At 41.2% G+C, this 19,660-nt stretch overlaps 1 protein-coding gene across 1 annotated transcript in view; it reads left to right on the plus strand.

Moving 5' to 3' along the window:
• Positions 1 to 2,039: 2,039 nt before the first annotated feature.
• CPEB3 (cytoplasmic polyadenylation element binding protein 3) overlaps positions 2,040 to 19,660 on the plus strand; it is a gene marked incomplete at its 5' end in the record, with an annotated part of 153,914 nt that continues 136,293 nt past the window's right edge. The window contains 3 exon segments of the mRNA XM_081243112.1: positions 2,040 to 2,078; positions 2,080 to 2,151; positions 2,154 to 3,080. Coding sequence (XP_081099238.1) covers positions 2,040 to 2,078; positions 2,080 to 2,151; positions 2,154 to 3,080 — 1,038 coding nt within the window.

Consider the following 19,660-nt stretch of genomic DNA (forward strand, 5'->3'; position numbering starts at 1 on the left):
AGTAGGTTTTATTGGTAGTAGCTGGCAATTTGTGATGTGTATTATATTGGGTTGGGTTTTTTGGGGGTGGGGGTCAGGGAAGGAGGAGTAGAAAGGAGAATAAGGTGGCTGTGAAGCTTTTCCTCGAGCCCACTATTTTGTCTATGTATTAAACTTTGAAATGAAAGATTAACCATTTTAAAGATACTCTTTAATAAAACAGTAGAACTACTTTTAATCCCATTTCTTAGTCTGACATATTTTGCTTAATAGTTGAGAGGGGAAGCATAGACATCTTCCAACACATTTATCTTACAACATTTATTATCGTGAGAATGTCCAAAGACAGAACTTCTGTGTGTATCTGAATGCCCTTTACAAGTGTCCTGAGAAAGATGCTTTTCCAAGTATCTGAGTTAATTAACTGAATTAAACATATTAATAACTTTGTTGCAATTATACTGAATCATCATCTAAAAATAATTGTATATTTGGTCATATGCTCCTTGAACACTTCAAAATACTTGTTTTCAGGGTCTTAGCACTGTAATATTCATATATTTAAAACAATTAATGTGCTCTAAGGGACAAGCTAACTCAGTGATAACTATGTGTATGGAAATCTGGTTTTGAGAGATGACTATTTTCATCCTTGAATGATAAAACATGCTGTATGGCAGAGGTGAATATAGCCCTTCTGTGCGAAATGGAAAATACCATACTCTCCTTATATGGCTAAATGAAGCAGTGATGGCAATGCACTATAATTACAATGTATGAGAATTGGGGACTTTGTACTATGCTATTTTTAACACGTTAGCTAGCATTTGGTAATTCAGGGTCTTCAAACCATAATCTTTCACTGCTAATACTAGTGATAAGAGAATGGATTCTAAATTTGCCAAAGCCTTGTGACCAAGGCAGTAGCAGGAGGATTCAAAAATGAAAAATCTCGCAACCCCAGAATTATCTTGACTTTCTACTTAAATCTCAGAGGGATTTTTTAAAAGCCCCGCCCCCACCCCATCGCATAGTCACAGTCCCCCGCCCCCTCCCTCCGTCCCTCCCTCCTCCCTCCCTCCGCGTCTCTCTCTCTCTCTCTCTCTCTCTCTCTCTCTGACCTTAAATCCAACCAGAACATTTCTTCACTCTGCGGAGAAATTCTCAGGCTCCTGTTGAGACCTGAACCACTGAGATGCCAAAAAAATCTCTTGTGAGGCAGAATTGGAGACGAGAAAATTGGAGAATAAGCAGAAAAACCCTAATCCTTAGAGTAACAAGAAGCAAGCACTTGAAACATGTTTCAGTAGATTTTTACCTCTTTAAAAACAATGTGTTTTTTGTTGTTGTTGTTGTTTGTTTTAATGTCTCCTAACAAAATGGAGTAGCTGCAGCTCCTGGGAGGCCAGAGAATGATTGTGCAGCTGAGTCCTCCTCCTAACAAATGCCAAGGATTTCCTCCCTCGTGGTTCGCTGCTGCTAAATGAAACAATTATCGAGGCAAGAAGGCAGTTTGCTAATCAAGGGGGATAAGACTTCTGTTTCTCTAAAGTGCCGGAGCGGGGGGTAGAAAGGGTCGTGTGCGGTGTCTTTTTAACCTTGCTGAAGGACGCAGCAGTATTTATTGACGTATGCAAATAGCTAGGGGAGGGTGGTGCTTGGGAAAAAACAGGAACCAGAATCGGTTTCTCATTGCAGGGTGAACGCTCTGAGTTCCGGTGAAGGGAAAAGAGACGTGGCGAAATTGCCGTCTTTCTGTCTTATAAGCACATCTCTCACTAATACAGAAAAGGAACCTAGACATCAGAAAGGGTGAAGACGCTCTCAGAGTATTTTTAGAGACCTTGCATGAGCTCCCCACCCGCCCCCGCCCCCCCACCCCGCTCCCCCAGCCCGACCTGTTCTTCTAAATGGGAGATTATGGATTTGCATTGCAATTGGCTAATAGCGGTGGCACTGGATTTTCGCAAGTAAAACACCCGCCCGCTTCAGCAAGGGGCATTAACGAACACATTGACAATAACGCGTCTCTCTTTTTTCCCGTTTCAGCTGCGCAAACCATGCAGGATGATTTACTGATGGACAAAAGCAAAACCCAGCCCAGCCCAGCAGCAGCGGCAGCAGCAGCAGCAGCAGCAGCAGCAGCAGCAGCAGCAGCAGCAGCAGCAGCAGCAGCCCAGCCCGAGCCCGGCACAGCCGAAGCCCCGTCCACGCCCCTGTCCTCAGAGACCCCCAAGCCGGAGGACAGCAGCGCAGTGCCGGCCCTCAGCCCCGCCGCGGCCCCGCCGGCCCCCAACGGCCCCGACAAGATGCAGATGGAATCGCCGCTCCTGCCGGGCTTGGGTTTCCACCAGCCCCCTCAGCAGCCGCCGCCGCCGCAGGAGCCCGCGGCGCCGGGCGCGTCGCTGTCGCCGTCCTTCGGCAGCACCTGGTCCACGGGCACCACGAACGCGGTAGAGGACAGCTTCTTCCAGGGGATCACGCCAGTCAATGGGACCATGCTCTTCCAGAACTTCCCTCACCACGTCAACCCGGTCTTCGGAGGCACCTTCTCCCCGCAGCTCAGCCTGGCGCAGACCCAGCACCACCAGCAGCCGCCGCCGCCCGCACCGCAGCCCGCGCAGCCCGCGCAGCCCCAGCAGGCGCAGCCCTCGCAGCAGCGCCGGTCTCCCGCCAGCCCCAGCCAGGCGCCCTATGCGCAGAGGGGCGCCGCCGCGGCGTACGGTCACCAGCCCATCATGACCAGCAAGCCGTCCTCGTCCTCGGCTGCCGCGGCCGCTGCGGCCGCCGCGGCCGCCGCCTCGTCCGCGTCGTCCAGCTGGAACACGCACCAGAGCGTGAACGCGGCCTGGAGCGCGCCGTCCAACCCGTGGGGCGGCCTGCAGGCGGGCCGGGACCCTCGCCGGGCGGTCGGCGTGGGCGTGGGCGTGGGCGTCGGGGTACCTTCACCGCTCAACCCCATCTCGCCGCTCAAAAAGCCCTTCTCCAGCAACGTGATCGCGCCGCCCAAGTTCCCCCGCGCGGCCCCGCTCACCTCCAAGTCCTGGATGGAGGATAACGCTTTCCGGACGGACAATGGTAACAATCTGTTGCCATTTCAGGTAATGCTCCAGTGTGCACCTGCACGCGCCTTTCTTCTCTGCTCCCTTTGCCTTGTTTTCCCTACCATTTAATAGGCCGTTGATTTTTGTTCTTTAAAAAAGGCAGCGATGTCCAACTGCCCTGCCCTTTTCCAAAGCCTTCAGTTCACTGGGGCTGTTCCACGACCGGGGACAAGAGTGGGAGAACACTGTGACTGCTGGAGGAATCGTATATATGCACCCTGACAAGATAGAAAAGAGCCTTTTTCTTTTAGCTTAGTTTTTCCTTCCTCGTGCTTGTGCCTCTTCTTTTGATCTTCTTCGACAAGAAAAGCTGCAAGTGTATGGCAGGGTGCCTACATAGTCCCAGGATGAGTAGGCTGAGATTCCTGTCGTTTTAAGTAGCTACACATTTCACACATTAAGTAGCTACACATTTTGCAATCCCGGGCTCAGGATGCCTCCTGAAAGCCGTCCACTCCCAAACCACTCTGGCCCCACTCTTAAAGGGGTTAACAGCCCTTGAGTGTTGCTATTTCAGACAGTTGCATACGCTCAATTAAACTAATGTGAACACGTGTTTATGTCTCGCGAAGGTGCTGGCATCTTTAATAGCAATCAGCATATTGCCCCTGCCGGGAAAATTATGAGTGTGAGATTCCAATAAACACTGGAACTCTATCAGGGACCAGGATGGAAGAGTGGGAATTCTAGGGGTAACCCTTCCTATGTTACCTAGAAAAAGGACTTAGAAATTGTCTTTTCCAGAGGAAAGAGACAATAGGACGCGACCTTCAGAGCCATATTGCAATGGAGACTATTTGCTAGCTAGCGCTGAAATATTTAAAGCTGCAGTGTCCTTCAGTTGGGTTATTTAAGAAGACAATGCAGATCAATTACACCATCTGAAACTGGGCAAAGTGAAAGTCTTGCAACTTTAATGAAAAATGAGCCTTGTGTCTTGGTGTTAAATGCCAATGAAAAACCCAGGAAGTGCCCCAGACAAAATGGTTGAATGGAGTGTCCTTATTCTGTTCTCGCTTTCTCATCCAGTGTATGGCCACATCGGTTGGCAGTGTCCTGGACATCTTGAGTTCGAAAGGGGTGGTGAGGGGGAGCGTTCACTGGAGGGCTTTGTTCTCAGGTAAACATTCACCCTTCACTTACAAATTGATTTGGCTATACACTTCCAGGCTCAGTTAAAAAAGAAGGAAGGAGAGAGGAGGGCTTTGGATAAGACCCAGTTTGGATCTTTGGATCCAAGGAAATGAAACAGAAATCCTTTGAGCATTGATGAAGAATGGCAGAACCGACATTTGACAGAGTTAGTTTAAAGCATCAAGTGCAATTGGAGGCTTCATTTTATTGCTCTTTATATTTCAGATGTGATGTTTGGCATGGCTCCCATCCATGAAGGAGGAGATAGGGTTATTAAGAAGCACATGATTCTCTAAACTAGAGCAAGGATTTTTAACCTCAACAGTTCAAGGGGGTCCCTGAAACTCATAAATTATGTGTATGAGGGTTTTTAATGAAATAATCTTAACACATTTTTACAGGGGCCCTTCAGGAATGGAAGAGTTTAATATTAAGGTATATTTCTCCCCATTATTCTAAAGTTTGTTTTAATAAAATGAAGAGACTGCACGCCGGGATTAGATCCCTACAGAAAAGGAGGACTCTGCTTTCTGGAATTTCTTTGTGTGTGTGTGTGTGTATGTGTGTGTGGCGGGGGGTGCTGGACAGGGAGGCTGCATTTGGTAGGAGAGCCCCTCTTTTTCTAATAGTCCGTCTTATTATTCTCATGATCTCTACCCAAATGCATTCTTAGAGGATAACCTAAAATCTAACAGGGAGGTTTTGGGCCTGGAAACTGATAGTGTAGGCATCAACTGTTTTTTTCTAAGAGTAGAATCTGAATACAACTAGCTTTTGATTATCTCCAGAAATGGGAACTGGGGAGAGATTAAATCCATAAAATTTCCCCCAAACTGATATTGACAAGTAATGTGGGGATTGCCAGTTGTTTCTCAGCAAACCATTTACCAGCCATGCTAATGAGAGCCAGATGGACTGGATTGAGTTTGGAGTCTTGTTTTTTCATCCCTGGTAGTGCTATTGAGTAGGGAAAGATGGCCAAAAGATTTGTAGGAGGAGAGATTTAATTGAAAATTGAGCTTTATAAATTTGGCCTCAGGAAGAATTACATGGACTTTATGTCTCATTTCTTTTTCTTACTTAAAATGGAGCTTCAGGATTTTGAAGCAGTATTAGAACCAGAGTAGGAATAACCTGGCTGTGTTTCGGCTTGGAAAATTATCAGACTTGGTTTGTGTTGATAAGCATATTAAGTTTAAAAAACCAAAAACAACTTGAGTCTTGTGTGCAGAATTTTACATGTTTATATATTTATTTAAATCATTTTTCTACAAAAGAGAAAACTTAAGTAGCTTCTAATGACTTTTTAAAAAATTATTTTGACAAATAAGATTTTTTTCTTTAAATCTAGGACTGTATTTCACAGAATACCAACTTAATTTTTTTATTTCAGATTCTTTGAGCTAAAAGGGGCTTTCAACAGTAGTAGTGATGTACTCTAATGTATCATAATATTTAAAAAAAATCCATTACCCACCCCCAGCAGTGCTGCTTCACTCTCTTTTGCCAACCCACACAATAGAATTTTTGGAGCTTTATTTCTGTGGTTTATATTGTGAAAGCAATAGCTGTATTTGAATGTGATTTTTCAAACTGCACGTGCTTTCTTATGCCCTTCCCTTAATTCTAACAAAGTTGATTGGTTTCTCTGGGTTGGGGTGGCTGCTTCCTTAGGGATTACTTGTATCTAAAAGCCAGCTCATTTCTGTAAATAAGGAAAGTGAGGTCCTAAGAGAAAATGGCATAACTTAGGTAATAGCTCTTTGGCTAGTTTTGTTGATGTGTGTCCTCAACTTCCTTGTAGCTCTAGTGCTGTCAGGTAGACTTCATTTATGTCAGGTTCTCTTTGGGCTCCATTCAAAGGGACTTACTTATGGAACTGTCTCATGAGATTCTCTATCTGGCTCTTAGTGATGTACCATCCACCAACTCAAAAGCAGTGAGGAGGCTTCCCTGGTGGCACAGTGGTTAAGAATCCGCCTGCCAGTGCAGGGGCCACGGGTTCGAGCCCTGGTCCGGGATCCCACATGCCGCAGAGCAGCTAAGCCTGTGCGCCACAACTACTGAGCCCGTGCCCCACAACTACTGAAGCCTGCGTGCCTAGAGGCCATGCTCCGCAACAAGAGAAGCTGCCGCAATGAGAAGCCTGCGCACCGCAACGAAGAGTAGCCCCCGCTCGCCGCAACTAGAGAAAGCCCGCGCAGCAACGAAGACCCAAGACAGCCAAAAATAAATAAATTTATATTAAAAAATTTTTTTAAAAATCAGTGAGGTACCCCACCTGGGGTATTATACATATGCTTCATTCTCTATTTGTATAAGACAGAGAAGCTTAGGTTTGTAAAAGGACTAGAACAGAGGTATTTTCTACATGTAGTGAATTTCGGTTTAAATAGTGTTGTTGTCCAGAGAAGTTTAGAAGGGACTTTTGAGAGCACCTGTTCCACTACTCTGCTCATTTTCCAGAAGAGGAAATCAAAGTCTAAATATGTGAAATGACTTGCTCAAGTTCAGGTGGGTAGTTTCTATCAGAAGCAGACTTTGGAGGCAGATTGCCTAGGTTCACATCTCAACGCTGTCAGTTCCTGGGTTTGTAATCTTGTGCAAATTATGTGTGTATGTTGACCCTCAATTTTGTCATCTGTAAAATGGGAATAATAATAATTACTTGCTTCATAGGAGTTCAGATAAGAAACTGCATGTAAAGTGCTTAGCCCAGTACTTGGCCCATAGTAAAGTACCATATAAATGTTGAGTTATGATTATTGTTATTATAATGGTGGCCAGAGGCTCTGCGTGATCTTCTCTTAGTATGGATTACTGCTTTTTCATCCCACGCAATCTGAAAAACCCCAAACTTCTATGTAATGTTATTTAGTCTTTTTTTTTTCTGTCTGAAGGTACCCCCTGGTTACTGTAACAACGTGATAATCCACCATTTACCTATGACCTGGGCCCTTTGCTAAGCACTTTACATGTAGTTTCTTATTGGAACTCCTTTAAGGTAGAGGACTATTATTACCCTCATTATCCTGACAAAGAAATTGAGGGTTAGTGCATTTACATTATTTCCTCATCATCACACAGCCAGTAACTGGCAGAGTTGGGATTTGAACCCAGGAGATCTGCCTCCAGAGCCAGTGAACATCAGTTAACAGTGCAGTGTAGAAGCAGGAGACTGGGCGGCATCTATACTTGACCTTATGATATACCCTGGAGATTGTGTTGTTAAAATATATTTTATTGAGAGGAACAGAGGAAGAAAAATATAGTGCCCATACATATACTAGATTCAACAGTAGTCAATATACTCCCCTATTTATTTATTTACTTATCTATGTATTTTTGAATTTGTATTTTTGGAAAAAAATTCAAATTATGTTCTGCTTTCTCTCTGCATTTCTGCCTTTATCCCGCCCCTCTTTTCCTACCCCAAATTGAAAGCCACTGTATAGATTTTATATTTTCTGGCATAAGTCTGCTTAAATGTAATTTAGTGTTGATTGTGCTGGTGGGTTATCTATAACAGAGAAAGAAATTCCTTACATGAATTCATGGGAATATAAATTATTTTGAAAAATAAATATGCCTATTCATAATAAATTTTGAAGAAACATCAGTGTTTTCAACCAGCCTAGGCTCCTTCTTTTGGAACCATCTTTTCAGGAAGTAATATAAATTGTCTAGTTTATGCTTGCTTTTGAATAAGGATACTATGACCTAGATTTAAAACTAGAGACTCTTCTGTAGTTGATTTCTTAACTACTGCTCCAATGCAAAACCACTTAAAGTCCACCCAACTCTACAAACTGTTTCAGAACTTATTGTAGCGTGGTTAATATGTATGCCAGCAAAGCCACATTATCTATATTCTATTTAAAAGAGATATTGATTAGGAAATATTAGAAAGTTTTCTATGCTACTGAAAACATTTATCTAATATAATCTGTTTACTTTAAAATTTCATGTTGAAAAGTACTTAGCTTTAAACTCTTCATGACCTTGCAGCAAGTTGATATAAAAATATGCTCTCAGAAATGTAATGTGTTTAGATATCCTCTAAGACACAAATTTCTGCTTAAATAGCTTTCTCCACTGGTTGGCCTATTTTGCTATCTTTCAAGGGCTGCATAAGGTGTAATGCTCATCCATTTGGAAGGTGTCATTGCTCAGGTGGTTTTTGGAGTGTTTTGATCTGCAAGTGTCAAAAGATTATGGCTTTGTTACTACAATATGAAAAATCTGATGCAGCCATGTGGATTTTACTGAGGAAAGGAATGGAGGGGAGTATAGAGTAGTGGACAGCCCATGAAGCTTGGAACGAGGAAGACACTGGTTGAAGCCTCAGCTCTGTCACTGGTGATTGGAGTCAAGTCATTTAGTCCATGTTTCTTTTTCCAAGAAGTCTGCAAAAATGGAGAGAGAGAGAGCCTATCTTCTGGGTTTGCTTTGAGAATGTATACAAAATGTTCAAAAAATTAGATACTGTTATGACTCTTAAATGCCTGCCTAACCACCAGTAATTAGAGACAGTTCGAGTTTAATAGAGGAAATATTTGTTGATAGCTAGTAGTCCAGGATTAAATGCTAGTTGATGACATCTGGAAGTGGAGAAGGCCTAGAAAGATGTGTCCAGCAGGGATGGAAGAGCAATGAAAGGCTCTTTGTATGTTATGCTGACTGCCTGTCCTAGAAAGCCAGTCATAGTGCTCTGAAAGTTAGGGAGTATAGAGTTAGTCACAAGGATGGTGTATGTTTGTAACTACCTGCTTCTGCCATGGCTGACTCACCAATGCAAATGTGAGATTTTGGTAGTTCTGGAGCTCCAAAGGCTCTGATTTGAAGTTCCTTATCACCACTTCCCTGAAGACCATGCCTGACTCTCTGTAGAGGCCAGCATGGTTGTCAGAGATAGAATTCAGTATAGAGGCCCAAGTTTGGACCTTGAGAGTTGAGGAATATAATATAGCCACAGCTTCAAAGGTGCTTTCCTGGGGAGATTGCTGTGCTTGCAGTAGTAGCCAGCCTTAACAAGGAATTTTCTGCAACTGGTCCTTATACCTTGTACATGGCTTGTTCTCTGGGGGTTCTGTTATGCTTCAGTTCTTTTACATTTAGTTTTCATATCCTTCAGTGTTCATTACAGGTGCTAGGCACGTAAACTTAATGTGAAACCATTGTAATATTTTGACTTAACTTGATGTGGAAAAGTACTAGTGAATTAAAATAATACAATAAATTAGCATCTTAGAATCAACACCACTTTTCTTTCCCCAGAAGCACTATTATATAATTCTCAAAAATAATGACTATATGATATGAATCCTTGTTGGCAGTCTTCAGAGGAGAGGAACAGAAATGGGTACCAAACAGCCTTTATATCATTTGAAGTGATCATAGAATAAATGTACACAGAGGGAAGGAAACTTTGTGTACTGATATTGTGTGGTTAAGACTGTTGTACAGCCAAATATCTTCATTCTTCAAGTGTTCAAACTTATTTCAAAGGCAAGATCAAATTCAAGAGAGAAAATGTAACTCCCTATCTTTAGTAATTCAGTTCAACGAATTAAATGGCCAGTGCCACCAACTGAACCAGTGTCTAGAAGTTCATGAGCACTTGACACTTAGTAGGTGCTCATTACATGAATGACTAAACATTTAAATACAAGTTGCTATAGTTTTGTCCTTTCTATAATACAGTATATTTAACATTTTCAAGACAGATTCTCCACTATAGCATTTCTTTACAAGATGTTCACAGAATATGGAAACATAGGTGAATGTACAGAATGTTATAAAGGACATCTTCAATTTGTAAGAATAGAAAATATCTGGCTTTTCAGACTTTATGGACAGCCCATAGTTTCTAGGCTGTGACTCTGTTTGTACTTTGGTATGCTAAGAAGTAAGCAGCGTTCTTCCTTTGACATTAGAGATTTTGGCAACCAGTAGATGGGAACATTAACTTGTATCCTATGAGTTAAATTTTTCTTTACCTCTTCACTGTTGATCATCTCGTCTTGTGGAGTTAACTTACCCTGTCATGGTGGTCTCTTTTATTCCTGTCTTCCCAAATCAAGTTATTAATACTGGAAGTGATCAGAATGAGGGTCAGAATAATTCTGACAATAATACTTAGAAATATTAAGGTGACAATGCTTTGGTCTAAGAGGTTGACAAAGAGTAGGTTATAGTAGGCCCATTCAGCTAGTCATTCGTTTGAAGATTGTGAGATTGGAAAGCAGAGATGTAAAGGGCAAAAGACTTTCTATCTTAAATCTATGGTAGAGTTTGGGGACTAGCTAGGGATTTAAATACTTCAGAGGAAACATTTTAGTGATCTGACACTCTAACCCCCTACTCAAAAGTCCAGGAGACCCAGTTCTTAGGTTTCAGAGAGGCAGCAATTAAAAAGGACAAGAAGTGAATGTGCCCAGAAGCACCTCTCTTTTGCAATCTGCCGTGGAAAATTTCCTTTCCTCTTTTGGACTAGAGAAATATAAACTAGATATGCAGGGGATTAAAAATAGTGAAGACCAGTGAGGTTTATGAATAAAGATTGTGGGGAAAGGCTGAGAGACAGTTTTTGGAGCATGAATCTTTTTTTTTTTATGTGTTTGCATTTGATTTTATGGGTAAGCTAGTGAACTTTTTGCCACGTTGTTTAAAGTGGTTGTAATCAATAGTAGAATCCTGAGTTCAGATACACAGTTAAGAAGGATAGCCTAAGCGGTATTTTTGTTAAGCACATATCTATTACAGGATTCCCTGATCAAAGGGGTAGGATTTACATTAAGTATCTTTTGGCATCGTCATTCGCAGTCATAATCCATGTAGTCCAGCTTTTGGGTGTTGTATTATTTTTGATGTATTCTCCAAATAGATTCAGCTAACAAATACATGGGACTCTGCATGTCAAGCACTGGCCTCACCCTTTGCACATAAATTATCTTATTTAATCCTTACACGTTCTTGTGAATTAGGAATTATCATCCTACTTGAGACTCAGAGAATAATATCACCTGACTAGTAAGGTGACAGGAGGAATGGAAATATAGGTCTTTAGACTCGTTGTCCAGTTCTCTCATTTTATTATACCCGCTTGCCTCTTATCAGTTACCACCTTTCAGTGTGTCTTTGATGTTACACTCTTTCCCCAGATCTTCCCTGATTCCCCTCATCCCACATTGTCTTTATAGCACTTGTTACTGTGTGAAGTGAGCTGCGTTTGTGTGTTTGTTTGTTTCTCCACACTAGAATGTAAGTTCCACAAGGGCAAGGACCTTTTTCACTGTAGTGTTTTCAGGGGTTGTGACAGTACCTGGGATATTTTAGGCACATGGGAAATGTTTGTTGAATGTGTTAATGATTTACATTTACAAATGATTGATAAGACACGTATTGGTCATTTAGATGTAGCTAGCAATGTAAGAGCAATTTCATTTTATAAACATTTACCTGGCTGCTACCAGAGGTCAGGCACTAGGGATTAAAGCTGAACCATATCTGGTCCTCAGACAGCTCCCTGAGAAACATAAATTAAAATACAGGATGATAAGTTTTATACTTGTGTGTGATATGCACAACAAAGAGAATGTGTACTTGCAGAGGAAGGAATAATTAAATTTGTGTGTGGGGGGAGGGAGGGTTGGGAAGTCTCCAGGAAAGTCTTTTGTAATTTAAAATACTTTCAAAGTTTTTCTGATTTTGAAAGTAATGCATATTCACTGTCTAAAACTTGAGGGAAAAAAAATTGCCCGTAATTCTGTTACCCAGAGATAAGTACTCTTAATGTGTTGGTGCATTTTCTGCCAATTCTCTCTTTTTTTTATGTATATGTATAGTGTACTTTATATGGTTGAGATGATTCTGTGTAAACAATTTTATCGCCCTTTTTTTTAGCTTTTCATATCATTAATTTTAAAACATTTTTAAATTATTACATAATAGTCCATCACAAGGATCCACTGTAATTTAACAAATTATTTCTGTATTTGGAGGATTTAGCTTTTCAGTTTTTTTTTTTTTTTTCGGTACGCGGGCCTCTCACTGTTGTGGCCTCTCCCGCTGCGGAGCACAGGCTCCGGACGCGCAGGCTCAGCGGCCATGGCTCACGGGCCCAGCCACTCCGCGGCATGTGGGATCTTCCCAGACCGGGGCACGAACCCGCATCCCCTGAATCGGCAGGCAGACTCTCAACCACTGCTCCACCAGGGAAGCCCAGCTTTTCAGTTTTTAACTGTTAAACATAATGCTGTCATGAACATCTTTGGGCATTTTAAATCTTTATTTAGAAGTGAATGGGTAGGGTTCCATAGACAGACCAGAGCATGGGGGTAGAGGTTGCAGCTAATATTTATTTTAAGCAGAGGGAAAAACAGGGACACAGGTAAAAAACAGCATGGTGTGTTGAGGGAGCAGAAGATTCAGCATAGGGGTGAGGCAAGTGAGAAGTGAGACTGGAGATGTAGGTAGGGGCCACATCACGAAGGACATTCCTGCATTTCTGTGCCTTCAACTTTGTCCAGTAGGGACACTGAAGGATTTTTTTAAAAATTAATTTATTAATTTATTTCTGGTTGCGTTGGGTCTTTGTTGCTGCACACGGGCTTTCTCGTTGCGGTGAGCGGGAGCTACTCTTCATTGTGGTGCGCGGGCCCCTCACTGCAGTGGCTTCTTTTGTTGCAGAGCATGGACTCTAGGCGTGCGGGCTTCAGTAGTTGTGGCACGTGGGCTCGGTAGTTGTGGCATGCGGGTTCAGTAGTTGTGGCACACAGGCTCAGTAGTTGTGGCTTGCAGGCTGTAGAGCACAGGCTCAGTAGTTGTAGCTCATGGGCTTAGTTGCTCCGTGGCATGTGGGATCTTCCCGGACCAGGGCTCAAACCCATGTCCCCTGCATTGGCAGGCAAATTCTTAACCACTGTGCCACCAGGGAAGCCCACATTGAAGGCTTTTTAAGCTGAGAGCCATTGTAAGGCTTTAATTTGGTGAATGAAGTGATCACATCTTTGTTTCGGAAAGATTATTCTGGGATATGGGTTGTCAGGAACCAAACACAGACAGGGAAACCAGTTAACACGTAAGGACCTAAATTGATTGAGAGGAAGGGACAGACTTGAGAAATGAATTAGGAGACCAACTGGAGGACTAGTGATTGCTTGGATGTGGGTAATAAAGGAGAAGGAGGAGTTTAGAATGACTGTTCAAGTTTTGGTTTAGGCAGCTGGGAAAAATGATTTAGAGGTGAAAAGGCTTAATAGTGGCAGATTAGAATTTTCATGACTCATAAGCCCAGGTGGGTTTAGACTGGAGGAACTTCAGAAGAGAAAGCTATGTGTTGGGAATACTTGAGCAAGTGATTTGACATCTCTTATCCACCCATGCTTTTATATGACTCTTAATGCGTGGGAAGGAAAACCTTATTAAGATAGATTACTTTGTGGACTACTTATTAAAACACTAAATCTGAGAGAAGAAATAACTACCATTCTAAGTCAAGAGCTTTTTCTAATTCTAGCCTTATTTATTTATTAAAAAGTTTTTTTTATTGTACCCTGAGAATTAGAGTATGTGTTCACTCGTTAGTCATCTTGTTTATGGGTTACAGCTAGGCATTGCAGAGAACTGTAAGGAATTGCTAACCAATCAATCATATGGGAGGATCACAGGAATTAAGAGAAATGAGACCTGGCATCCTTTATTATTTAAGTTGAATAAAGTCACTTGAGAGGTCAGTGTATGTTATTAGAAGGTCTGAAATATCGCTAATAAGGTCTTAGCAAAGTTGAGATTAGACCTTATGGAATTTAGTTCTGCTGTACTAATAAAATGCTTAGTTTTTTAATGGGTGTAAACGTGATGAAATGTTTTGAAGCTTAAGATCCGTAGAGCCACAGGGAGATGAGCTTTCATGGAGCATGAAGGAGAAATGGGGACAGGGTATAATATCCACCAGAATTGTGTGTTTATTCATTTGTATTTCTAGGGAGAGAAGTGGGCTGTAACCTTCATTAAATTTCCTGAGGAATCCATAACTTGAAAATGGTTAAGAATTACAGATGCTGCTACATGGCACCCAATAAATCTTTAAAAGATTTTTAAAACTTAGGCATCTCATAAAATTTGTCTTTCTCCCTCTTCATAACTCACAGGAATTTTGCCTAACTTTAATTTGAGAGCTTTCTAAAGAGAAGAGACCAGGGACTTCCCTGGCAGTCCAGTGGTTAAGACTCGGTGCTACTAATGTATGAGGCACAGGTTCAATCCCTGGTGGGGGAACTAAGATCTCGCGTGCCATGTGGTGCGGCCAAAAAATAAATAAATACATACATAAATAAAATAAAAACAAATAGAAGGGACCCAACTCCTCTTTCATCTAGCTTTTTCTAGAGCATTCAAATTACTTTTTTTTTTGGCTGCGTTGGGTTTCGTTGCTGCCAGTGGGCCTTCTCTAGTTGTGGCGAGCGGGGGCTACTCTTTGTTGCGGTGTGCGGGCTTCTCATTGCGGTGGCTTCTCTTGTTGTGGAGCATGGGCTCTAGGCTCACGGGCTTCAGTAGTTGTGGCACGTGGGCTCAGTAGTTATGGCTTGTGGTCTCTAGAGGACAGGCTTGGTAGTTGTAGCACATGGGCTTAGTTGCTCCGCGGCATGTGGGATCTTCCCGGACCAGGGCTCGAACCCATGTCCCCTGCATTGGCAGGAGGATTCTTGGCCACCAGGGAAGTTCTCAGATTAGCTTTTCATCATAATTTTTTGGCATTCATTTCACTGGCTTGCATATATTAAATCACATACTTATAATAACACTAGCATTACAAAGATTAGGGGACAAACCCATCATTTCTAGGTTGACTTGTAACTAATCTGGTACGACAGAAATTTATAGGCTTATTGGTCACAGGTGTTGAATGTACTATGGGCATTTTTTTTATTGGGAAGGTGGAACTCATGGGTTAATCTGGAAAGTAAATTAAGTAAAGCTTCAACTATAGTAGATGCTTATGTATTTTAATGAATAAATGGACTAGAAAGTTTTGATTCAAGAGAGGGATGTTAGGGGCTTCCCTGGTGGCGCAGTGGTTGAGTCTGCCTGCCAATGCAGGGGACACGGGTTCGAGCCCTGGTCTGGGAAGATCCCACATGCCGCGGAGCAACTAGGCCCGTGAGCCACAACTACTGAGCCTGCGCGTCTGGAGCCTGTGCTCCGCAACGAGAGGCCACGACAGTGAGAGGCCCGTGCACCGTGATGAAGAGTGGCCCCCATTTGCCGCAACTAGAGAAAGCCCTTGCACAGAAACGAAGACCCAACACAGCCATAAATAAATAAATAAATTTAAAAAAAAAAAGAGAGAGGGATGTTATTCCATTTCTGGTATAGGAGGTACAATTAGAAATACTGACTTTCAGAAATTGCAAATATATAAGTGACCTCCTCTCCTCAAGAGGAACATGTCCACTCTCCCATTCATGTCTTTGTTGTTGCTTTTCCTACTATTGTAACCTAATGAAGAAAGTAGAGAGTAGAACTGGGGGAGAGGGTAGAAATTGGGGGTTTGGGGGTGGAGGAGCAGTTGTTCTAAATCTCAACGATAGACCTGCAACACACCAAGAGAAGTGAAACAGATCTTAAGGTTTTCACATAGAAACAACGTTGCCTATATGATTTAGGGTTTTTTTGTTTACCTTTGTAACCAATTAACTACTTCTAGGCTAGTGTGGAAACCTAACTATCATCTATTACTTAGTTTCTATTGGTAAAGAGCCATTTTAACAACAGAGCATTTTGCAATACAGTGTCTTTAAGAAGTTATGACATCAACGCCTGGTAAGAAAAACTGACCAAACTTCTGCCAGTTCTGAACTCTTTTGCAGCATCGGATTCTGTATATGCCTCAATTAAAATAGAAAGACTTTTGTTAGTTTGCCCATTTGGGGAGGGAGTTGGCTGGGTTTTTTTTAAGATGACAGTTTAAGTTGAAGCTTTACCAGGCACCTTATTGCCATCATGCTCATTCAAAGGTCAGAAGGTATCTGTGGGGTGGCGGGAAAAGCTTTAAACTAGTTGCTTCTTAAGCTGCAAGAACACAATCTATCAGTAAACACTTTGAATCATTTTACAATGCTGATGAAACATTATTTTGCAATGTTTGTCAAATTAAACTTTGTGTTGATTTTAAGCAAAATAAAGGCAGACTAATTGTGCTAATGTTTCAGGATATTGCAAAGTAAAACTTGGTGAATGGAAAATTTTAAACTCTACTTTCACAGGCATTATAAGTTTAGTATTTTAGATTTGGGACTGGGTGAGGAGATTGATTTTATCATTTTGACCTTGAATTCCTCAATATTCCAAAGACATGAGCTCATCTGAAGGTAACAAAATTATTCGGTTAACATTTTAGAGCTTACTGCCTACTTCCTACTTTTTTGCCAGGGTAGATGACTCCATTTGACCTATCAACTTTGGTGTGATCTAGCATATGAAATGTTATTCCCGAACAGCTGTTTTAAAGTTGGTGAATCATCCAGGTATAACAGAAGATTTTCATTTTAAAATACAGTGGGATATTTGATATTCTAATTTAGGGCTAGATTCTGTTAAATGTGAAACATAGAAGGAGACTTAAAGGAAATTATAGTTTAATGTCAAAAATATAAGACCTGGAGTGAGGAGGAAAGGGAGAAAAATCTCTTGATAGTGAATATATTCCTTCACACTTGAGGGATATAATGGAGGGCTGAAGCAGACAAGGGAGTTGAAGTGACACATTCTGTCAGAGGGACATAAATAATAGAGAATGTATTGAATACTGAGACATCAAAGGACATTGAAAGACAGTGAAGAAGATTTCAATGAAGAGGACAAAGCAAGGTAAAAGGATGCTTCAGCTTTTGTTACAATAATTAAATATTCAAAAAGGCAGCCACTTTATCCTATCCAGGAAGTTAAGCAATTGCCCATTTTATATTCCAGTTTTATGCAAGCAAGCCATAGGCAAGTAAGCTGACATCAGGGATTTATATTAAAAAGTTTCTTCTAGGGAATGTCAGAAGCAAGTTCAAAACCCAGTCTTTTAATCTCCTGTGGCATGATCATAATATTCATGATGCCTCTAAGATACTTCGTTTGTTCTAAACCATCAAAGAAAGATAGACTGTGTATTTAGCATAATTTGCATTGTGTGTATTATTGATTTAGTCTAATGACTTCGCACAATAGTCAGAATTGTAAAAAGACAACCTATGTAGAAGAGGTGTGTTCTGTGGATCTGTGTTCTATAGAAAAAGCTGTAGAAACTATCTATACTGTGAAAAATTCTTATATACTCTTCTATGTATTTTCTCTTTATTATAAATCTAGAAATTCATGTATATGTGGCAGTGCTGTTAACTGGAGTTTGAATTCAGTATTTACAAAGTACATACTATGTTCTTGGACTGGTGTTAGGCATTGTGAAATATCTGAATCCTATCTTTAGAAACTAACATACATGCAACGGAGCATAATAAGAAAGCAAGGACCAGATTGTGTGATGTGTTATTTGCCATGAATGGCCAAGTAGGGTCAAGAATAATTTGTCCTAGAATGCTTTTTTGAAAAAAGTGATAGGCAGTTCCCTGTGGGCCAGTGGCTGAGACTCTGCATTTTCACTGCCGAGTGTGAGGGTTCAAACCCTGATCTGGGAACTAAAATGCTGCAAGCTGTGCGACGTGGCCAAAAAAGAAAACAATAAAATTAAAATTAAAAAATTTAAAAAGTGATAGTGTCCTCTAGTTACATTTTGAAGGATAAATAGAATTTGATTGAATAGAATGGGAATCCAAAATAAGGAAAGAAAAATAAGCCATAAGTGGGGTTATCGAGCAGACTTCCCTGACTAGAGCTGGGGATTTTTCATCTTACTGGGAGATGAGGATGGATTGGTTGTTCCTTAGGATTAAAAATAAACAAACAAATAAATATTTACTAGATTCCACTTGGTTTTAAAAAGCATTTAACATGTCTTTGTACATTCTACACTATAAGAGAACTTAGATTAGAAGTAGGTGAGATAAAGGTAACAAGGATGGAAAATGGAGCTGAGAATTAGACTAATACTGATGATACTTATCATGATAGTGACAGTCTTGAATGTCTGGCTTAGGAATGTGGGTTCTCCAGACAGTGGAGAGCCCTGAAGAACTAAGATCAGAGCAGTGACACAATAAAAATATATGTTTAGAAAGACAAGGCAGGTGGATCGGAGAAGTGTGTGTGCCTGCCGCAGTGCAGCCTGGGGGCAAGGAGACTGGTGAGAAGGCATGATAGTAATCTTGGGCTTAGCACAAATCTAGGGAGGTGTACCTGTGAGGAACCTTACAAAGGAGAATATGTCGGAGTGCTGATGGAGGGAGTAGAGGATGGGAAGGAGTACAAGATTGTTCTGGGCTGTTATCCTTAAAGCAGTAGCAGCTTAAGGCTACATATATATATATATATATATATTTTTTTTTTTTCCATCTTTCTCTTTCCCTACATGGCTTTGCCCCAGCTAAAATGTGGTGACACTGTGCTTCCCACATTCTACATGGAGGTCCTCATCCATTAAAAGGATTGAGGGAGAGGAGAAGAGGACGGTCTTTCCCCTTTCTCACTTCGGCACTTACAGAATTTTTCTGCCTTCTCTCTGAATTTTGTCATTTGAAGCTCAAGAAGTCAAAACTGCTGTTGCCTATTTTCATCTTAAACTACTGATAGGGATATTTTGACTTCTTGAATTCCTGTCCCCACAATAGGTTGAGTGTTATGCTGCTGAAGGGCTATTCAAGTAAAGATGAGCAGCAGGCACGCAATTAAAAGTGAGGATGTAGAATTGATGTAAGGTCAGGCCCTGGCAGTGAACAAGAGTGTCTTTTTATGCTATAATGTTCCCTGTAAGACCTTCTGTTGCTCTTCCTCCACGGAATTCACAAAAGGGTCGTCTTAGCTGTTCAGCGATTTATATTGGCTCATTATGGGTAGTATATTTGAAGGCAGGCTGGAGAACAGGGTCTCTGCTTAGAAATCTTTGTATTAAAACACATCTCTCCCTTTTACATATGTATGCACACATATATACATGCACCCTGTAGAGACATCTTGAATAGACCATTTAGTTGTGAAGTGGTATTAATGATATAAAAGTCAAAATGCCTCTTTGATTTTGGAATACTGTTTTGTCAGTGGTCATTCTTAATCATTCTTAATTTTGTTAATATGGACTTGATTGAGTGTTCATCAAGGGTAGAGAAATACGTAAGAAACTTGCTGAAAATCAAAGTAAAGCTGCCAAAGTTGCAAAATTGATTGTGGTTCATCATATTGATAAATCAAGTAAATGTGTTTTTGTCGTAAATGAATGATTCTCAAGTTAAGGTTTTTATTCTGATGTTCTATAGTTAGGTTTGTCATAGTATATCTGA

The sequence above is a fragment of the Mesoplodon bidens genome, assembly GCF_964165515.1.
Source record: "Mesoplodon bidens genome assembly, chromosome: 1".
Lineage (NCBI taxonomy): Eukaryota > Metazoa > Chordata > Mammalia > Artiodactyla > Ziphiidae > Mesoplodon > Mesoplodon bidens.